Source organism: Pseudophryne corroboree, chromosome 2 (genome assembly GCF_028390025.1).
Source record: "Pseudophryne corroboree isolate aPseCor3 chromosome 2, aPseCor3.hap2, whole genome shotgun sequence".
Taxonomy (NCBI): domain Eukaryota; kingdom Metazoa; phylum Chordata; class Amphibia; order Anura; family Myobatrachidae; genus Pseudophryne; species Pseudophryne corroboree.
In genome coordinates, this window is record NC_086445.1 from 920216246 (window position 1) to 920234620 (window position 18375).

Genomic DNA, 18375 nt, shown 5'->3' on the forward strand with positions numbered 1-18375 from the left:
CCTCTCAGGCTGGCCTCCGTGGTCACCAGCATCCAATCCTGAATGCCGAATCTGCAGCCCTCTAGAAGATGAGCACTCTGTAACCACCACAGGAGAGACACCCTTGTCCTTGGAGATAGGGTTATCCGCTGATGCATCTGAAGATGCGATCCGGACCATTTGTCCAGCAGATCCCACTGAAAAGTTCTTGGGTGGAATCTGCCGAATGGAATCGCTTCGTAATAAGCCACCATTTTTCCCAGGACTCTTGTGCAATGATGCACTGACACTTTTCCTGGTTTTAGGAGGTTCCTGACTAGCTCGGATAACTCCCTGGCTTTCTCCTCCGGGAGAAACACCTTTTTCTGGACTGTGTCCAGTCCCTAGGAACAGCAGACGTGTCGTCGGAAACAACTGCGGTTTTGGAATATTTAGAATCCACCCGTGCTGTCGTAGAACTACTTGAGATAGTGCTACTCCGACCTCCAACTGTTCTCTGGACCTTGCTCTTATTAGGAGGTCGTCCATTTTCTTCGAAGAAGAATCATTTCGGGCATTACCTTGGTAAAGACCCGGAGTGCCGTGGACAATCCAAACGGCAGCGTCTGAAACTGATAGTGACAGTTCTGTACCACGAACCTGAGATACCCTTGGTGAGAAGGGCAAATTGGGACATGGAGGTAAGCATCCCTGATGTCCCGGGACACCATATAGTCCCCTTCTTCCTGGTTCGCTATCACTGCTCTGAGTGACTCCATCTTGATTTGAACCTTTGTAAGTGTTCAAATATTTCAGATTTAGAATAGGTCTCACCGAGCCTTCTGGTATCAGTACCACAATATAGTGTGGAATAATACCCCTTTCCTTGTTGTAGGAGGGGTGCTTTGATTATCACCTGCTGGGAATACAGCTTGTGAATTGTTTCCAATACTGCCTCCCTGTCGGAGGGAGACGTTGGTAAAGCAGACTTCAGGAACCTGCGAGGGGAAACGTCTCGACTTTCCAATCTGTACCCCTGGGATACTATTTGTAGGATCCAGGGGTCCTGTACGGCCCCAGCGTCATGCTGAGAACTTGGCAGAAGCGGTGGAAGGCTTCTGTTCCTGGGAATGGGCTGCCTGCTGCAGTCTTCTTCCCTTTCCTCTATCCCTGGGCAGATATGCTTATGGGGACGAAAGGACTGAGGCTGAAAAGACGGTGTCTTTTTCTGCATAGATGTGACTTAGGGTAAAAACGGTGGATTTCCCAGCAGTTGCCGTGGCCACCAGGTCCGATGGACCGACCCCCAAATAACTCCTCCCCTTTATACGGCAATACATCTTTGTGCCGTTTGGAATCTGCATCACCTGACCACTGTCGTGTCCATAAACATCTTTTGGCAGATATGGACATCGCACTTACTCTTGATGCCAGAGTGCAAATATCCCTCTGTGCATCTCGCATATATAGAAATGCATTCTTTAAATGCTCTATAGTAAATAAAATACTGTCCCTGTCAAGGGTATCAATATTTTCAGTCAGGGAATCCGACCAAGCCACCCCCGCGCTGCACATCCAGGCTGAGGCGATCGCTGGTCGCAGTATAACACCAGTATGTGTGTATATACTTTTTAGGATATTTTCCAGCCTCCTATCAGCTGGCTCCTTGAGGGCGGCCGTATCTGGAGACGGTACCGCCACTTGTTTTGATAAGCGTGTGAGCGCCTTATCGACCCTAAGGGGTGTTTCCCAACGCGCCCTAACTTCTGGCGGGAAAGGGTATACCGCCAATAATTTTCTATCGGGGGAACCCCGCGCCTCATCACACACTTCATTTAATTTATCTGATTCAGGAAAAACTATAGGTAGTTTTTCCACACCCCACATAATACCCTTTTTTGTGGTACTTGTAGTATCAGAAATATGTAACACCTCCTTCATTGCCCTTAACAAGTAACGTGTGGCCCTAAAGGAAAATACGTTTGTTTCTTCACCGTCGACACTTGAGTCAGTGTCCGTGTCTGTGTCGACCGACTGAGGTAAAATGGGCATTATAACGTCCCTGACGGTGTTTTAGACGCCTGGACAGATACTAATATGTTTGCCGGCCGTCTCATGTCGTCAACCGACTTGCAGCGTGTTGACATTATCACGTAATTCCTTAAATAAGCCATCTATTCCGGTGTCGACTCCCTAGAGAGTGACATCACCATTACAGGCAATTTGCTCCGCCTCCCAACATCGTCCTCATACATGTCGACACACACGTACCGACACACAGCACACACACAGGGAATGCTCTGATAGAGGACAGGACCTACTAGCCCTTTGGGGAGACAGAGGGAGAGTTTGCCAGCACACACCAAAAACGCTATAATTATACAGGGACAACCTTTATATAAGTGCTTTTCCCTTATAGCATTTTAATATATGTAGTCATATCGCCAAATCAGTGCCCCCCCTCTCTGTTTTAACCCTGTTTCTGTAGTGCAGTGCAGGGGAGAGCCTGGGAGCCTTCCCACCAGCATTTCTGTGAGGGAAAATGGCGCTGTATGCTGAGGAGAATAGGCCCCGCCCCCTTTTTGGCGGGCTTCTTCTCCCGTTTTTCTGAGACCTGGCAGGGGTTAAATACATCCATATAGCCCCCAGGGGCTATATGATGTATTTTTAGCCAGAATAAGGTACTATCATTGCTGCCCAGGGCGCCCCCCCCAGCACCCTGCACCCTCAGTGACCGCTGTTATGAAGTGTGCTGACAACAATGGCGCACAGCTGCAGTGCTGTGCGCTACCTTATGAAGACTGAAAAGTCTTCTGCCGCCGGTTTCTGGACCTCTTCACTTTTCGGCATCTGCAAGGGGGTCGGCGGCGCGGCTCCGGGACGAACCCCAGGGTGAGACCTGTGTTCCGACTCCCTCTGGAGCTAATGGTGTCCAGTAGCCTAAGAAGCCAATCCATCCTGCACGCAGGTGAGTTCACTTCTCTCCCCTAAGTCCCTCGATGCAGTGAGCCTGTTGCCAGCAGGACTCACTGAAAATAAAAAACCTAACAAAACTTTTACTCTAAGCAGCTCTTTAGGAGAGCCACCTAGATTGCACCCTTCTCGGCCGGGCACAAAAATCTAACTGAGGCTTGGAGGAGGGTCATAGGGGGAGGAGCCAGTGCACACCACCTGATCCTAAAGCTTTTACTTTTGTGCCCTGTCTCCTGCGGAGCCGCTATTCCCCATGGTCCTGACGGAGTCCCCAGCATCCACTAGGACGTTAGAGAAATAGGCATTTGGTACTCACCGATAATTCCCTTTCTCAGAGGCCATATGGCAGGCCTGGCCAACCTGTGGCTCTCCAGCTGTGAAACTACATGTCCCAGCATGCCCTGTAACAGTTTAGCTATTAGGGAATGCAAGAACTGTGGCAGAGCATGCTGGGATGTGTAGTTTTACAACAGCTGGAGAACTACAGGTTGGCCAGGCCTGCCATAGGGGACACTGAATGAAGACTTCAGGGTCCCCTATGGGCTGCAGGAGAAAATTGAAAAAGAAACCCTCCAAAATCGTCCCTCGGGGTTTTTTCTTAATTGCCAAGCTTCTGCCTCTCTATACTTCATGATTGTCCCACAATGTGTGAGAAAATAAAAAAAAACACAAAGGAGTGACTCACCAAAGGTTCTGCCCCTGTTTAGGTACTGTGCTCTCCACAGGTCTCTCTTCCTTTTGTGGGGAATCCTCCGGTGCACCCACACTACTCTCAGCATCGTCACTCTCCATGGTAGCTGAGTAAGCAGGAGGTAAGAAGTTGCAGTCATTGCTTGGCAGTGAAGGATCATGCAATTACTCTTTCATAAAGAAAATATTTTTAAATGGTTTATATGGAGAGAAAAAAAAATTAAAAGGGTGGTTGGGAGGCAGAGTCACGGGTTCCCTCTTTGCATGACCAGATTAGGGTATGTGTATTTAAAGAACAATACAGTCTTCTGCACGGACAAGTGCAGTGTGTTAGGGGGTGTCTTTAATGAGTTGTAAGTACCTGATCAATAAGAACTGAACACAATTCTAACTGCAGCCATAGTATAGTGGGTGATACTAACTTCAGAGATAGGATGGCTGTCATAAGGTCAGCATGAGTTAGGTCGACATGATCACCAGGTCGACATGCAAAAAGGTCGACATGAGATTGTTTTTTTAATTTCATTTTTCGAGCTTTTTCATACTTAACGATCCACGTGGACTACAATTGGGAACGGTAACCTGTGCCAAGTGCAGCGGTAGCGGAGCAAGGCACCGTGCCTGAAGCATGGCGAGCGAAACGAGCCACGTGAGGGGTCACGGTGCACTAATTGGGTTCCCTGACACTATTCGATGAAAATGACACCAAAGGGGGGGGGGGGGGGGGGGAGAGAGAAAAACACGTCAACCTTTTCCATGTCGACCAAACGTGGTCAACCCAATATATGTTGACCTAATGAACCACACCATCAGACATAACTATAGTTTTACTTATTATGGAATGTCCTGGCTCTTGTCCGCATCAGACTCCAGATAATTTGTTCTATAAATTCATTTGCACGCAAGGGCACACTGTTTAATAGGGGGTTAAACCAAAAATAGGGATTTTTGTTACTTACCATAAAATCTCTTTCTCTGATTCCATCTGGGGGACGCTGCGCTTTTACTTGTGGGTTAGAGTGTGTGGATGGGAGTTTGGCACAGAACCTATCAAAACTAACTCCTCCCCCCTCTAACCCCTCCCATCTCCAGCCTACCACTAGATCACCTCAGTTAACGTTTAGCAAAGCCGGAGGAGATGAGATAGAACCTGACCAAGGAAACCAGACAAAATACGGGAGGGATCGCAGCGTCCCCCAGATGGAATCAGAGAAAGATTTTACGGTAAGTAACAAAAATCCCTATTTCTCTTTCATCCATCTGGGGGACGCTGCGCTGTTACTTGTGGCATTTCCCAAAGCAAGCTAATTAGAGAAGGGAGACATGGACGGCATATCCGTCCGTAAAATCTGACGCCCAACAGAGGCAAACTCCAAACAAAAAGTATGAAAACGGTAAAACTTTGTGAAGGTATGCACGGAAGACCAGGTTGCCGCTCGACATAACTGCTCGACGGAAACTCCACCGCGCACAGCCCAAGAGGCCCCACCAGCTCTAGTCGAATGAGCCCTCAAAGAATCAGGAATAGGTAACGCTGAAGAAACATAAGCCTGTCTAATAGCAGAGGTAACCCAGCGCGCCACTTTATTTTTAGAGGCCGGCCAGCCACGCTTGGGCGCAGCAAACAAAATCAATAAGGTATCCGTACGTCGAATACATTCTGTACGGGACAAATATGTGCGTAAAGCTCTAACAACATCCAATGAGGCCAAATGGCAATCCCCTCCAGAAGATTCTGGAACTAACGCCGGAAGAACAATGTCCTGATTCATATGGAAAGCAGACACAACTTTAGGCAGAAAAGGCTTTGTACGTAAAACCACTCGATTGTCGTGAAAAACCAACAAAGGCGGCCTGCAAAAAGGGCTGCCAACTCAGAAACACGCCTAACGGAGGCAATGGCCAAGAGAAAAACCACTTTAAGAGTAAGAAAGCGTAACTCAACAGAATTTAATGTTTCAAACGGAGGCTTCTGGAGAGCCTGAAGAACCAGATTTAAATCCCACGGTGGAACCGGAGGTACAAAGGGAGACTGAATCCTGAGTACACCCTGAAAGAAGGTCTGAACTTCCGGAATGACAGCCAATCTTTTTTGAAAAAGTACCGACAGTGCTGAAACCTGTCCCTTAAGTGAAGACAAACGAAGTCCCTTAGTCAGACCCTCCTGGAGAAAAGAGAGCAGACGAGGTAATTGGAAGAGGTGCGGGGACAACCCACGCCTTTCACACCAAGCAATGTAAATACGCCATACCCTGTGATAAATACGAGAAGTGATAGGCTTCCTAGCCTGAAGCATAGTTTTTACCACTGGACGAGATAACCCTTTAGCTCTTAAAATGTTGGATTCAAGAACCAAGCCGTCAAAGCCAGACGATCTAAACCCTGATGGTGACAAGGACCTTGTAAGAGGAGATCGGGTCGTAGAGGAAGACGGAATGGTTCTCCGACCACCATGCTGCGAAGAAGAGTGTACCACTGACGTCGAGGCCAGTCCGGTGCTACAAGAATGACTGGTAGACCTTCTCTGCGGATGCGTTGAAGACGCGGTGTCAAGGGAATTGGAGGGAACACATATCAGAGACGAAATTGCCACGGGGCTGTCAATGCATCGATTAGCATTGCTTGAGGGTCTTGAGTGCGAGAGCCGTACTGAAGTAACTTTCGGTTTAGGCGGGATGCCATGAGATCGATGTCAGGTGTTCCCCACTGAGACACCAGGGTCAGAAAGACTTCTTGATGAAGTTCCCATTCCCCCGGATGCATCGTGTGGCGGCTTAAGAAATCTGCTTCCCAGTTGTCTACCCCTGGAATGTGAATTGCGAATATGGTCGGAATCCACTTCTCCGCCCACTGTAGAATGTGTGACTTTCTTCATGGCTCTCCAACTGCGAGTTCCTCCCTGCTTGTTTATGTAAGCTACTGCTGTTGCGTTGTCTGATTGGATGCGTACTAGGTGACCCCTGACACAGTCCTGTATCTGAACCAGAGAGTACCGAATTGCTCTTAACTCTAAAATGTTGATTGGTAGCCTTGATTCCTGAACGCTCCAGAGCCCCTGGAGATGCGGAGACTGAAATACCGCCCCCCAACCGGTGAGGCTGGCGTCCGTGGTGACCATCATCCAATCCCATACCGTGAACGGTGCTCCTTTGGTTAGATTTGGACTGTGAAGCCACCAAAGTAGAGAGACTGTCGAGTCTGAACCGACAGTCGGCATAATTGCAAATCCAGATGCGGACCCATCTGATTCCAAGAGCCCAGAATCTGCGACTGAAGGGCACGAGCATGAATTCTGGCATATGGTACCACCTCGAACGTTGCTACCATTTTGCCCAACACCTGCATACATCTGAGAACAGACCCTCGGCAATTGCAACAGAGAGAATCCTGGACCTGAGATCCTGAATCTTGTCCTGAGGTAGAAAAACCCTCTGCCTCCTTGTGTCGAACAGTAGACCTAGAAACACTATCTCCTGAGAGGGAGTCAGGGAAGATTTTTGGAAATTCACAATCCATCCGAAGGACTGCAGAGTGGTCGTGGTGCGCTGTAAGTGCAGTTGAAGTTCCGGCGAGGAAGCTTTTAGAAGTAGATCGTCCAGGTAAGGAGTAATGTTGATCTCCTGGCCTCTGATGACCGTCACCACGTGACCTAATATTTTTGTAAATACTCGAGGGGCCGTGGAAAGACCGAAGGGAAGAGCCTGAAACTGGAAGTGCCAGGGCCCTAGTGCGAACCTCAACAGACATCGATGACCCGACCAAATTGGAACGTGGAGATAAGCGTCCTTTATGTCGATAGATGCCAAATACTCCTCTGGTTCCATGGCTGCGATAATTGAACGAATCCATTCCATTTTGAACTTCTGGACAGAAAGGTAAGGATTCAGGCACTTTAAATTTAATATGGGTCGAAACGAACCGTCCGGCTTGTTTACTAGAAAAAGACTTGAGTAAAACCCTTGACCGCGTTGAGCTCTGGGAACTGAACGAATTACTCCTTGTTTCAAGAGCGTGGAAGTAGCCTGAGTTATTGCTTGTCGTCTGGAGGGATCCCCAGGAAGAGGAGTGATGAAGAAACGGTTTGGAACAGGTTCTTAGAGATCTAAAATGTAACCTCGGGTTATGACTCCAGACACCCACTGATCCGGATGCGACAGGAGCCACACCTCTTTGAACTGTAGTAACCGCGCTCCCACTACCAAGTATCCCTCCACGGGAGTCCTTGCGTCATGCTGCAGGTTTGTCGGCAGGTTTGACTGCCGCTCTGCGAGGTGCTTGTACGCCCCTACCACGGTACACGCCTCTACGTGGAAATCTTGAAAAGGCCCGAAAGGACTGGAACCCACCTCTACTCTGAGTACGGTAGGACCGAAACCTAGTCGCTCTTGACTTCTGAGGGGCAACTGGAAGAAACGGACTCTTACCACCTGTAGTATCAGAGATAATCTTTTTAAGCTCTGAACCAAAGAGGAACTCTCCTTCAAATGGAACCACTGTCAATGTTTGTTTTGAATCAGAGTCAGCGTTCCAAACACGAAGCCATAGCGCATGCCTTGCTGTAACCACCTGAGCAGATACCCGCGACTGTAGTGAAACAGTCTAGTAATGCCTCACCAACAAAGGTGACAGCCTCGGAGATCTGCTCAGACAGCTGAATAGCCTGATGGGTCATCCGACTGCATGCCAGATACCACCTGGGCCAACCATTCATCAATGGCTTTAAGGACCCAGGCACTAGCAAGTAATGGGCGCAGAGAAATACCTGATAAAGCAAAAATGGATTTAAGAATAGCTTCAAGCTTCCGATCTGTTGGATCCTTTAATGTCACTGAATGTACTGAAGGAATTACCGTAGCCTTCGCCAAATGAGAAATGGGAGCATCCACTTTCGGAGCAGTTTCCCAGAATTTTGTGTCTTCATCTGCAAAAGGATACAAAATTTTTAATTTCTTAGGAGCCTGAAATCGTGAATCTGGCCTAAGCCAAGGTTCCTTCAAAATGTCTGCAAAATGAGTATAAGACGGAAAGACTATTACTCGTCTTTTCTGACGCTTGAAGAAACCTGACGAAGCCTCCGCCGAATCCTGAATATTAAGAGTCTGACGGATGGCCTCAATCAATAATCTGACACCTGAACTTGTAGATCATTCCTCCTCTTCCCAGGCGGAAGTATCCTCCCACTCAGACTCCAGTTCACCCTCCTCCAGAGGAGCAGATACCGGATCCAAGTCCTCTCCTGGGAAGGTGACACCGGCCAACGGATGCTGTCGTTTAGCGGCCGCCGAACTGGAAGCAGACAGCATCTTGTTAATAGACTGTGCCAAGTCTGCAATACTTTTTTCCCATATTCCTTGCCCAAGGTGGCTCCATAGCCGACTGACCAGAATCCACCCCTGACTGTGATTGACGTAAATCAGCAATAGCGTCGGCCATGTTCCTGGCCCATAGAGGGACTGACTGATCTGCTGATAAACTAGGCTGCTCTACTGTAGGTGTCACGGAGAATGCCGTGCAGAGCGAACCAAGATCTGTGCTACCCTTTGACAGCTTTGAACCACACTGAGAACAGGCAAAATATACAGCTGAGCCTGTCTTCCCTTTAGTAGGTTTGTCTGGCTTACTGGCCATTGTTATTTTCTATCAGTGACTTATTAAATAAGGAAAATTCTATATAAGGCTTCCACCCTATACAATATGCTGAAAAATTGTGTACCCCTCCTGTAAATCTCACAGTGTGAGTACTAAAACAACTGTAAAGTAATGTAAAGAGAGCATGTGGGAAACCTTGCCGAGCTATGCAGGATACTTCTTACAATATTAAAAAAAAAAAAAAAAATAAGAATTTATTCACCGGTAATTCTATTTCTCGTAGTCCGTAGTGGATGCTGGGAACTCCGTAAGGACCATGGGGAATAGCGGGCTCCGAAGGAGGCTGGGCACTCTAGAAAGATTTATGACTACCTGGTGTGCACTGGCTCCTCCCACTATGACCCTCCTCCAAGCCTCAGTTAGGACACTGTGCCCGGACGAGCTGACATAATAAGGAAGGATTTTGAATCCCGGGTAAGACTCATACCAGCCACACCAATCACACCGTACAACTCGTGATATTATATCCAGTTTGACAGTATGAAAACAACTGAGCCTCTCAACAGATGGCTCAACAATAACCCTTTAGTTAGCAATAACTATTTACAAGTATTGCAGACAATCCGCACTTGGGATGGGCGCCCAGCATCCACTACGGACTACGAGAAATATAATTACCGGTGAGTAAATTCTTATTTTCTCTGACGTCCTAGTGGATGCTGGGAACTCCGTAAGGACCATGGGGATTATACCAAAGCTCCCAAACGGGCGGGAGAGTGCGGATGACACTGCAGCACCGAATGAGAGAACTCTAGGTCCTCCTCAGCCACGGTATCAAATTTGTAGAATTTTGCAAACGTGTTTGCCCCTGACCAAGTAGCTGCTCGGCAAAGTTGTAAAGCAGAGACCCCTCGGGCAGCCGCCCAAGATGAGCCCACCTTCCTTGTGGAATGGGCATTTACAGATTTTGGCTGTGGCAGGCCTGCCACAGAATGTGCAAGCTGAATTGTACTACAAATCCAGCGAGCAATAGTCTGCTTAGAAGCAGGAGCACCCAGCTTGTTGGGTGCATACAAGATAAACAGCGAGTCAGATTTTCTGACTCCAGCCGTCCTGGAAACATATTTTCAGGGCCCTGACAACGTCTAGCAACTTGGAGTCCTCCAAATCCCTAGTAGCCGCAGGCACCACAATAGGCTGGTTCAGGTGAAACGCTGACACCACCTTAGGGAGAAACTGGGGACGAGTCATCAATTCTGCCCTATCCATATGGAAAATCAGATAAGGGCTTTTACATGATAAAGCCGCCAATTCTGACACTCGCCTGGCTGAAGCCAAGGCCAATAACATGACCACTTTCCACGTGAGATATTTTAGATCCACGGTTTTTAGTGGCTCAAACCAATGTGATTTTAAGAAACTCAACACCACGTTGAGATCCCAAGGTGCCACAGGAGGCACAAACAGGGGCTGAATATGCAGCACTCCTTTCACAAATGTCTGAACTTCAGGTACTGAAGCTAGTTCTTTTTGAAAGAAAATCGACAGAGCCGAGATCTGTACTTTAATGGAGCCTAGTTTTAGGCCCATATTCACTCCTGCTTGCAGGAAATGCAGAAATCGACCCAGCTGAAATTCCTCTGTTGGGGCCTTTTTTGCCTCGCACCATGCAACATATTTCCGCCATATGCGGTGATAATGCTTTGCCGTAACATCTTTCCTGGCTTTAATAAGCGTAGGAATGACTTCTTCCGGAATACCCTTTTCCTTCAGGATCCGGCGTTCAACCGCCATGCCGTCAAACGCAGCCGCGGTAAGTCTTGGAACAGACAGGGCCCCTGCTGTAGCAGGTCCTGTCTGAGCGGTAGAGGCCACGGGTCCTCTGAGAGCATCTCTTGAAGTTCCGGGTACCACGCTCGTCTTGGCCAATCCGGAACCACGAGAATTGTGTTTACTCCTCGCTTTCTTATTATTCTCAATACCTTTGGTATGAGAGGAAGAGGAGGGAACACATAAACCGACTGGTACACCCACGGTGTCACTAGAGCGTCCACAGCTATCGCCTGAGGGTCCCTTGACCTGGCGCAATATCTTTTTAACTTTTTGTTGAGGCGGGACGCCATCATGTCCACCTGTGGTTTTTCCCAACGGTTTACCAGCATCTGGAAAACTTCTGGATGAAGTCCCCACTCTCCCGGGTGGAGGTCGTGTCTGCTGAGGAAGTCTGCTTCTCAGTTGTCCACTCCCGGAATGAACACTGCTGACAGTGCTAGAACATGATTCTCCGCCCATCGGAGAATTCTTGTGGCTTCTGCCATCGCCATCCTGCTTCTTGTGCCTCCCTGTCGATTTACATGGGCGACTGCCGTGATGTTGTCTGACTGGATCAGCACCGGCTGGTGTAGGAGCAGGGATTTTGCTTGACTTAGGGCATTGTAAATGGCCCTTAGTTCCAGAATATTTATGTGAAGGGAAGTCTCCTGACTCGACCATAGTCCTTGGAAGTTTCTTCCCTGTGTGACTGCCCCCCAGCCTCGAAGGCTGGCATCCGTGGTCACCAGGACCCAGTCCTGTATGCCGAACCTGCGGCCCTCTAGAAGATGGGCACTCTGCAGCCACCACAGTAGAGACACCCTGGTTCTTGGAGACAGGGTTATTAAGCGATGCATCTGAAGATGCGATCCGGACCATTGGTCCAACAGGTCCCACTGAAAGATTCTGGCATGGAACCTGCAGAAGGAAATTGCTTCGTAAGAAGCTACCATCTTTCCCAGGACCCGCGTGCAGTGATGCACTGATACCTGTTTTGGTTTCAGGAGGTCTCTGACTAGAGATGACAACTCCCTGGCTTTCTCCTCCGGGAGAAACACTTTTTTCTGGACTGTATCCAGAATCATACCCAGGAACAGTAGCCGTGTCGTCGGAACCAGCTGTGACTTTGGGATATTCAGAATCCAGCCGTGCTGGTGCAGCACTTCCTGAGATAGTGCTACTCCCACCAACAACTGTTCCTTGGACCTCGCCTTTATTAGGAGATCGTCCAAGTACGGGATAATTAAAACTCCCTTTTTTCGAAGGAGTATCATCATTTTCGCCATAACCTTGGTAAATACCCTCAGTGCCGTGGACAGTCCAAACGGCTGCGTCTGGAATTGGTAATGGCAATCCTGTACCACAAATCTGAGGTACTCCTGGTGAGGATGGTAAATGGGGACATGCAAGTAAGCATCCTTGATGTCCAGGGATACCATGTAATCCCCCTCGTCCAGGCTTGCAATAACCGCCCTGAGCGATTCCATCTTGAACTTGAATTTTTTTATGTATGTGTTCAAGGATTTCAAATTTAAAATGGGTCTCACCGAACCGTCCGGTTTCGGCACCACAAATAGTGTGGAATAGTAACCCCGGCCTTGTTGAAGTAGGGGTACCTTGATTATCACCTGCTGGGAATACAGCTTGTGAATTGCCGCTAGCACCGCCTCCCTGTCTGAGGGAGCAATCGGCAAGGCAGATTTTAGGAACCGGTGGGGTGGAGACGCCTCGAATTCCAGTTTGTACCCCTGAGATACTATTTGAAGGATCCAGGGATCCACCTGTGAGCGAGCCCACTGATCGCTGAAATTCTTGAGGCTGCCCCCCACCGTACCTGGCTCCGCCTGTGGAGCCCCACCGTCATGCGGCGGACTTGGAAGAAGAAGTGGGGGAGGACTTTTGCTCCTGGGAACCTGCTGTTTGTTGCAGCCTTTCCCCTACCTCTGCCTCTGGACAGAAAAGACCCGCCTTTTCCACGCTTGTTTTTCTGGGTCCGAAAGGACTGAACCTGATAAAACGGCGCCTTCTTAGGCTGTGAGGGGACATGGGGTAAAAATGCTGACTTCCCAGACGTTGCTGTGGAAACTAGGTCCGAGAGACCATCCCCAAATAATTCCTCACCCTTATATGGCAAAACTTCCATGTGCCTTTTAGAATCTGCATCTCCTGTCCACTGGCGAGTCCATAAGCCTCACCTAGCAGAAATGGACAATGCACTTACTTTAGATGCCAGCCGGCAGATTTCCCTCTGTGCATCTCTCATATACAAGACTGAGTCTTTGATATGGTCTATGGTTAGCAGGATCGTGTCTCTGTCTAATGTGTCAATATTTTCTGACAGGGAATCTGACCACGTAGCGGCAGCACTGCACATCCATGCTGACGCAATAGCTGGCCTAAGTATAATGCCTGAGTGTGTGTATACAGACTTCAGGATCGCCTCCTGCTTTCTATCAGCAGGTTCCTTGAGGGCGGCCGTATCCGGAGACGGTAGTGCCACCTTTTTAGACAAACGTGTGAGCGCTTTATCCACCCTAGGAGGTGTTTCCCAACGTGACCTATCCTCTGGCGGGAAAGGGAACGCCATTAGTACCTTCTTAGGAATTACCAATTTTTTATCAGGGAAAGCCCACGCTTCTTCACACACTTAATTAAATTCATCTGATGGGGGAAAAACTACGGGTAGTTTTTTCTCCCCAAATATAATACCCTTTTTAGTGGTACCTGTATTTATATCAGAAATGTGTAACACCTCTTTCATTGCCTCAATCATGCAGTGAATGGCCTTAGTGGGCATCAGGTTAGACTCATCGTCGTCGACACTGGTGTCAGTATCAGTGTCGACATCTGGGTCTGCGGTCTGAGGTAGCGGGCGTTTTAGAGCCCCTGATTACCTGTGAGATGCCTGGACAGGCACGAGCTGAGAAGTCGGCTGTCCCACATTTGGCATGTCGTCAAATTTCTTATGTAAGGAGTCTATACGTGCACTAATTTCTTTCCATAAGCTCAACCACTCAGGTGTCTGCCCCGCAGGGGGTGACATCCCTTCTAAAGGCATCTGCTCCGTCTCCACATCATTATCCTCATCAAACATGTCGACACAGCCGTACCGACACACCGCACACACACACAGGTAATGCTCCAACAGAGGACAGGACCCACAAAAGCCCTTTGGGGGGACAGAGTGAGAGTATGCCAGCACACACCAGAGCGCTATATAATGCAGGGACTAACTGAGTTATGTCCCCTATAGCTGCTTTTTCTATATAATTGTATACTGCGCCTAAATTTAGTGCCCCCCCCTCTCTTTTTTACCCTTTTCTGTAGTGTAGACTGCAGGGGAGAGCCAGGGAGCTTCCTTCCAGCGGAGCTGTGAGGGAAAATGGCGCCAGTGTGCTGAGGGAGATAGCTTCGCCCCTTTTCCGCGGACTATTCTCCCGCTTTTTTCTATATTCTGGCAGGGGTATTTTCCACATATATAGCCTCTGGGGCTATATATTGTGGTATTTTTGCCAGCCAAGGTGTTATTATTGCTTCTCAGGGCGCCCCCCCCCAGCGCCCTGCACCCTCAGTGACCGGAGTGTGAAGTGTGTGTGAGGAGCAATGGCGCACAGCTGCAGTGCTGTGCGCTACCTTGGTGAAGACTGATGTCTTCTGCCGCCGATTTTCCGGACCTCTTCTTGCTTCTGGCTCTGTAAGGGGGACGGCGGCGCGGCTCCGGGACCGAACACCAAGGCTGGGCCTGCGGTCAATCCCTCTGGAGCTAATGGTGTCCAGTAACCTAAGAAGCCCAAGCTGGCTGCAAGCAGGCAGGTTCGCTTCTTCTCCCCTTAGTCCCTCGCTGCAGTGAGCCTGTTGCCAGCAGGTCTCACTGAAAATAAAAAACCTAATTTCTATACTTTCTTTCTAAAGGCTCAGGAGAGCCCCTAGTGTGCATCCAACCTCGGCCGCGCACAAAATCTAACTGAGGCTTGGAGGAGGGTCATAGTGGGAGGAGCCAGTGCACACCAGGTAGTCATAAATCTTTCTAGAGTGCCCAGCCTCCTTCGGAGCCCGCTATTCCCCATGGTCCTTACGGAGTTCCCAGCATCCACTAGGACGTCAGAGAAACTAGCAATACTTGCTATTATGCTGCTCCCGGTCTGTGAGATATACAGGGTGAGATGCTGTCCGTGTTGTGTGTGTGTGGCGTCAGCGCAGTGTCCCCCGCTTCCACTCTGGCAGCAAGCAATAAGATGGCGCCTGAAGCTGGGACCCGCCCCCACAGAGTGAGGACGGCGGACGCTGCATGGCAGGAGTGCAATGCGGAAAGAAGTCATCTCCCCCTGCGTCCCGCCGCAGTTACCACTCCCCTTCAGTGACCGTAGCGTCATACGTTCCCTTCCCTGAAGGGACCTTCTCTGCGCTGTTACACTAGCGGCGGTGATCTGAGAGATCCCGTGCGCTAGTGCTGCCTGCACCGCGCTATACGTCCCCTTCTGTGAAGGGACCTTAGCGCTCTGTTCAGTGAAACTAGCGGCGGTGATGTGAGTGATCCCGTCCGCTAGAGCGTCTGTGAACACAGTCCCGTCCCCCCCCCTCCCATACATACATATTAGAGGAACAGGGGGGGAGGGGGGAGTAGGATTTCGTCTTACCGTGACAGATCTGTTGCCTCCTCGGATCTGAGTCTGGAATGAGCAAGCCCCAGTGACCTCAGTATGGTGACTCCCCAGAGGCGCAAAAAGGAGTGAGTAAATGCATACTGACTAACCCCACTCCTGTTATACTTGTCACCTGTGGACAGGGACTAAGTATAATTTAAGAAATCTAAAGAAAATAAAACCTAACTAAAATCTATAGATAAGGAAATCTGTGCCTGTACTCCTCAGGCACAAAACTAAAACTGAGGTAATCTAGTGGTAGGCTGGAGATGGGAGGGGTTAGAGGGGGGAGGAGTTAGTTTTGATTGGTTCTGTGCCAAACTCCCATCCACACACTCTAACCCACAAGTAACAGCGCAGCGTCCCCCAGATGGATGAAAGAGAAATACCATTTATCCCACAGTGCAGGGAAGAGTATCAGGCACAGTATTATTAATGTATTGTTTGTGACAGAGATCCTAATGCAGTGGTTCCTAAACTTTTTGAATCACGGCACCCTAGAGTAAAATAATTTTTTCACGCCACCCCTAGGCCAAAAGTTTCTTACTCAGAAATTCCGAAAAAATTAATATACGTAAATTGTGTTTGTCATCGTTAGGTGACAGGATTCACTTCTGTGTCTCCACATATTTTATGATTGGAAACCACCAGCACTAGTTTTGTCTATTACATTGACCGTAAATAATTTGAATTGGTCCTGGACCACTAACCCAGGGCACCCATGCAAGTTACCAGAGGCACCCCAGGGTGAAACAGCAGTTTGATAACCACTGACCTAATGAATACATTTCAAAAAGCTTAATTTTTTTATCAAAATATTCACACAACCATCCGTGTGACACACTGTGCTCAGAGGTTATTACTCATGAATATTAAGTGTTGTACATGAAGTCTCATAATAACTTAAGAGAAAATACTCAAATTCACAAAAGTTAAGAGACTTTACACCATGCCAAGAATACAAGCAGGAAAAACGTCAAAAACCAAATGCTTACTTTCTGCGTCTGGATCTTCATCTTCTTCAGGAAGACTGAAGCTGTAATTAATACTGTCATGCACCCAGCCCTTCTCAATAAACAGCCCAGGAGCACTTTCTGAGAACAGCCAATATCTGCAAAAAGTTTTTCAGGTGAACATTAGAATTTGGGCACATTAGTCTCAAAATACACAGAAATATAATTGTCCCAAGGTTATTAAAACTCATCACATCCTAATCATAAGAGAGCAAAAGTGCTACTGTACAAGACATTTCTTGCAATAGCAGATATACTGAAATGGTAATAGTACACCGATACAATCAATGCAGCCTAGTATCTATAACAAAATCTATCCAGCAAAAATAGGATTTTGGTACTTACCAGGTAAATCCTTTTCTTTGAATCCATAGGGGGCACTGGAGTACTCTTGGGATATGGACGGCTTCCACAGGAACAGGGCACTGAATATTAAAATTTAGAACACTCCACCCCTCCATATCCCAGAGTACCTCAGTGTTTTTTACCGAGCCGAAAAGGAGCTAGAGAGAGGTTGACAATGGAGAATTAGATATAACATAACGGACAACAATGAAGTTGACACATAACGTTACTGACAACTAAACAGTTGACACCATAACCGATAGAACTTAATAATTTGAACCAGTCGGTGAGAGTGTGTTACCATAAGATCCCCTGAACTTACCACAAACCAGGTAAAACTGCTCTGGGAGGGCGTCCAGTGCCCCCTATGGATTCAAAGAAAAGGAAGTACCAAAATCCTATTTTCTTTTTCATCCACTAGGGGTCACTGGAGTACTCTTGGGACGTACCAAAGCTTCCCCCTTGGGCGGGAGAGCTGTTTGGCACCTGTAACACTAGGCGGCCAAAGATAGATGCTGATGCCGCAAACGTATCAAACTTGTAAAAGCGCACAAAAGTGTGCACTGATGACCATGTAGCCGCACGGCAAAGCTGCGTCGTAGAAGCTCCACGACCAGCTGCCCATGAAGTTCCCACAGAACGTGTGGAATGAGCGGTTACTGATGTAGGCGGCTGTAACCTAGCATGAAGGTAAGCCTGACGTATAGTCAGTTTTATCCATCTGGATAAGGTCTGCTTAGACGCTGGCCAACCCATCTTGGCAGCATCATAGAGAACAAACAACGTATCAGTCTTACGAACTGTAGACGTTCGGGATACATAAACGAGTAATGCGCGTACCACATCCAGAGTTCCAGAATGTCCTGTTAACACAGGAACTACTATTGGTTGATTGATGTGAAAAGATGACACTACCTTTGGTAAGAAAGCGGGCTTCGTCCGAAGTTCCGCTCTGTCATCATGAAACACCAAATACAGTGGCTTGCATGACAAGGCACCCAAATCTGAAACACGCCTTGCCGAAGCTAAGGCTAGAAGAAAAATAGTTTTCCAAGTGAGAAACTTTATATCCACTTGCTGTAAGGGTTCAAAATATGAAGACTGTAAGAAATCTAAAACCAGATTCAAGTCCCATGGCGCTGTAGGTGGAATGAATGGAGGCTGTACTCTGAGGACACTTTGCAGAAAAGTGTGTACCGACGGCAATAGAGCCAATCGTCTTTGAAAATAAATGGACAACGCAGATACCTGCACCTTTAGTGTAGATAAACGCAGTCCTCCATCTAACCCCATCTGTAGAAATAACAAAAGATGGGATAACTTGAAAGATGTCGGAAACTTCCGAGCTTCAC

The 18375-nt window shown here is 48.2% G+C and overlaps 1 protein-coding gene across 1 annotated transcript in view; it reads right to left on the minus strand.

Annotated features, from left to right (window-relative positions):
• The window catches only part of BAZ1B (bromodomain adjacent to zinc finger domain 1B), a 303893-nt gene that overhangs the window by 108823 nt on the left and 176695 nt on the right, over positions 1 to 18375 (minus strand). Inside the window, exons 9-10 of the mRNA XM_063956151.1 lie at positions 16661 to 16776; positions 3617 to 3728 (exon numbers count right to left, since the gene is read on the minus strand). Of these exons, the coding sequence (XP_063812221.1) occupies positions 3617 to 3728; positions 16661 to 16776 (228 nt within the window). The remainder of the gene's footprint in view (positions 1 to 3616; positions 3729 to 16660; positions 16777 to 18375) is intronic.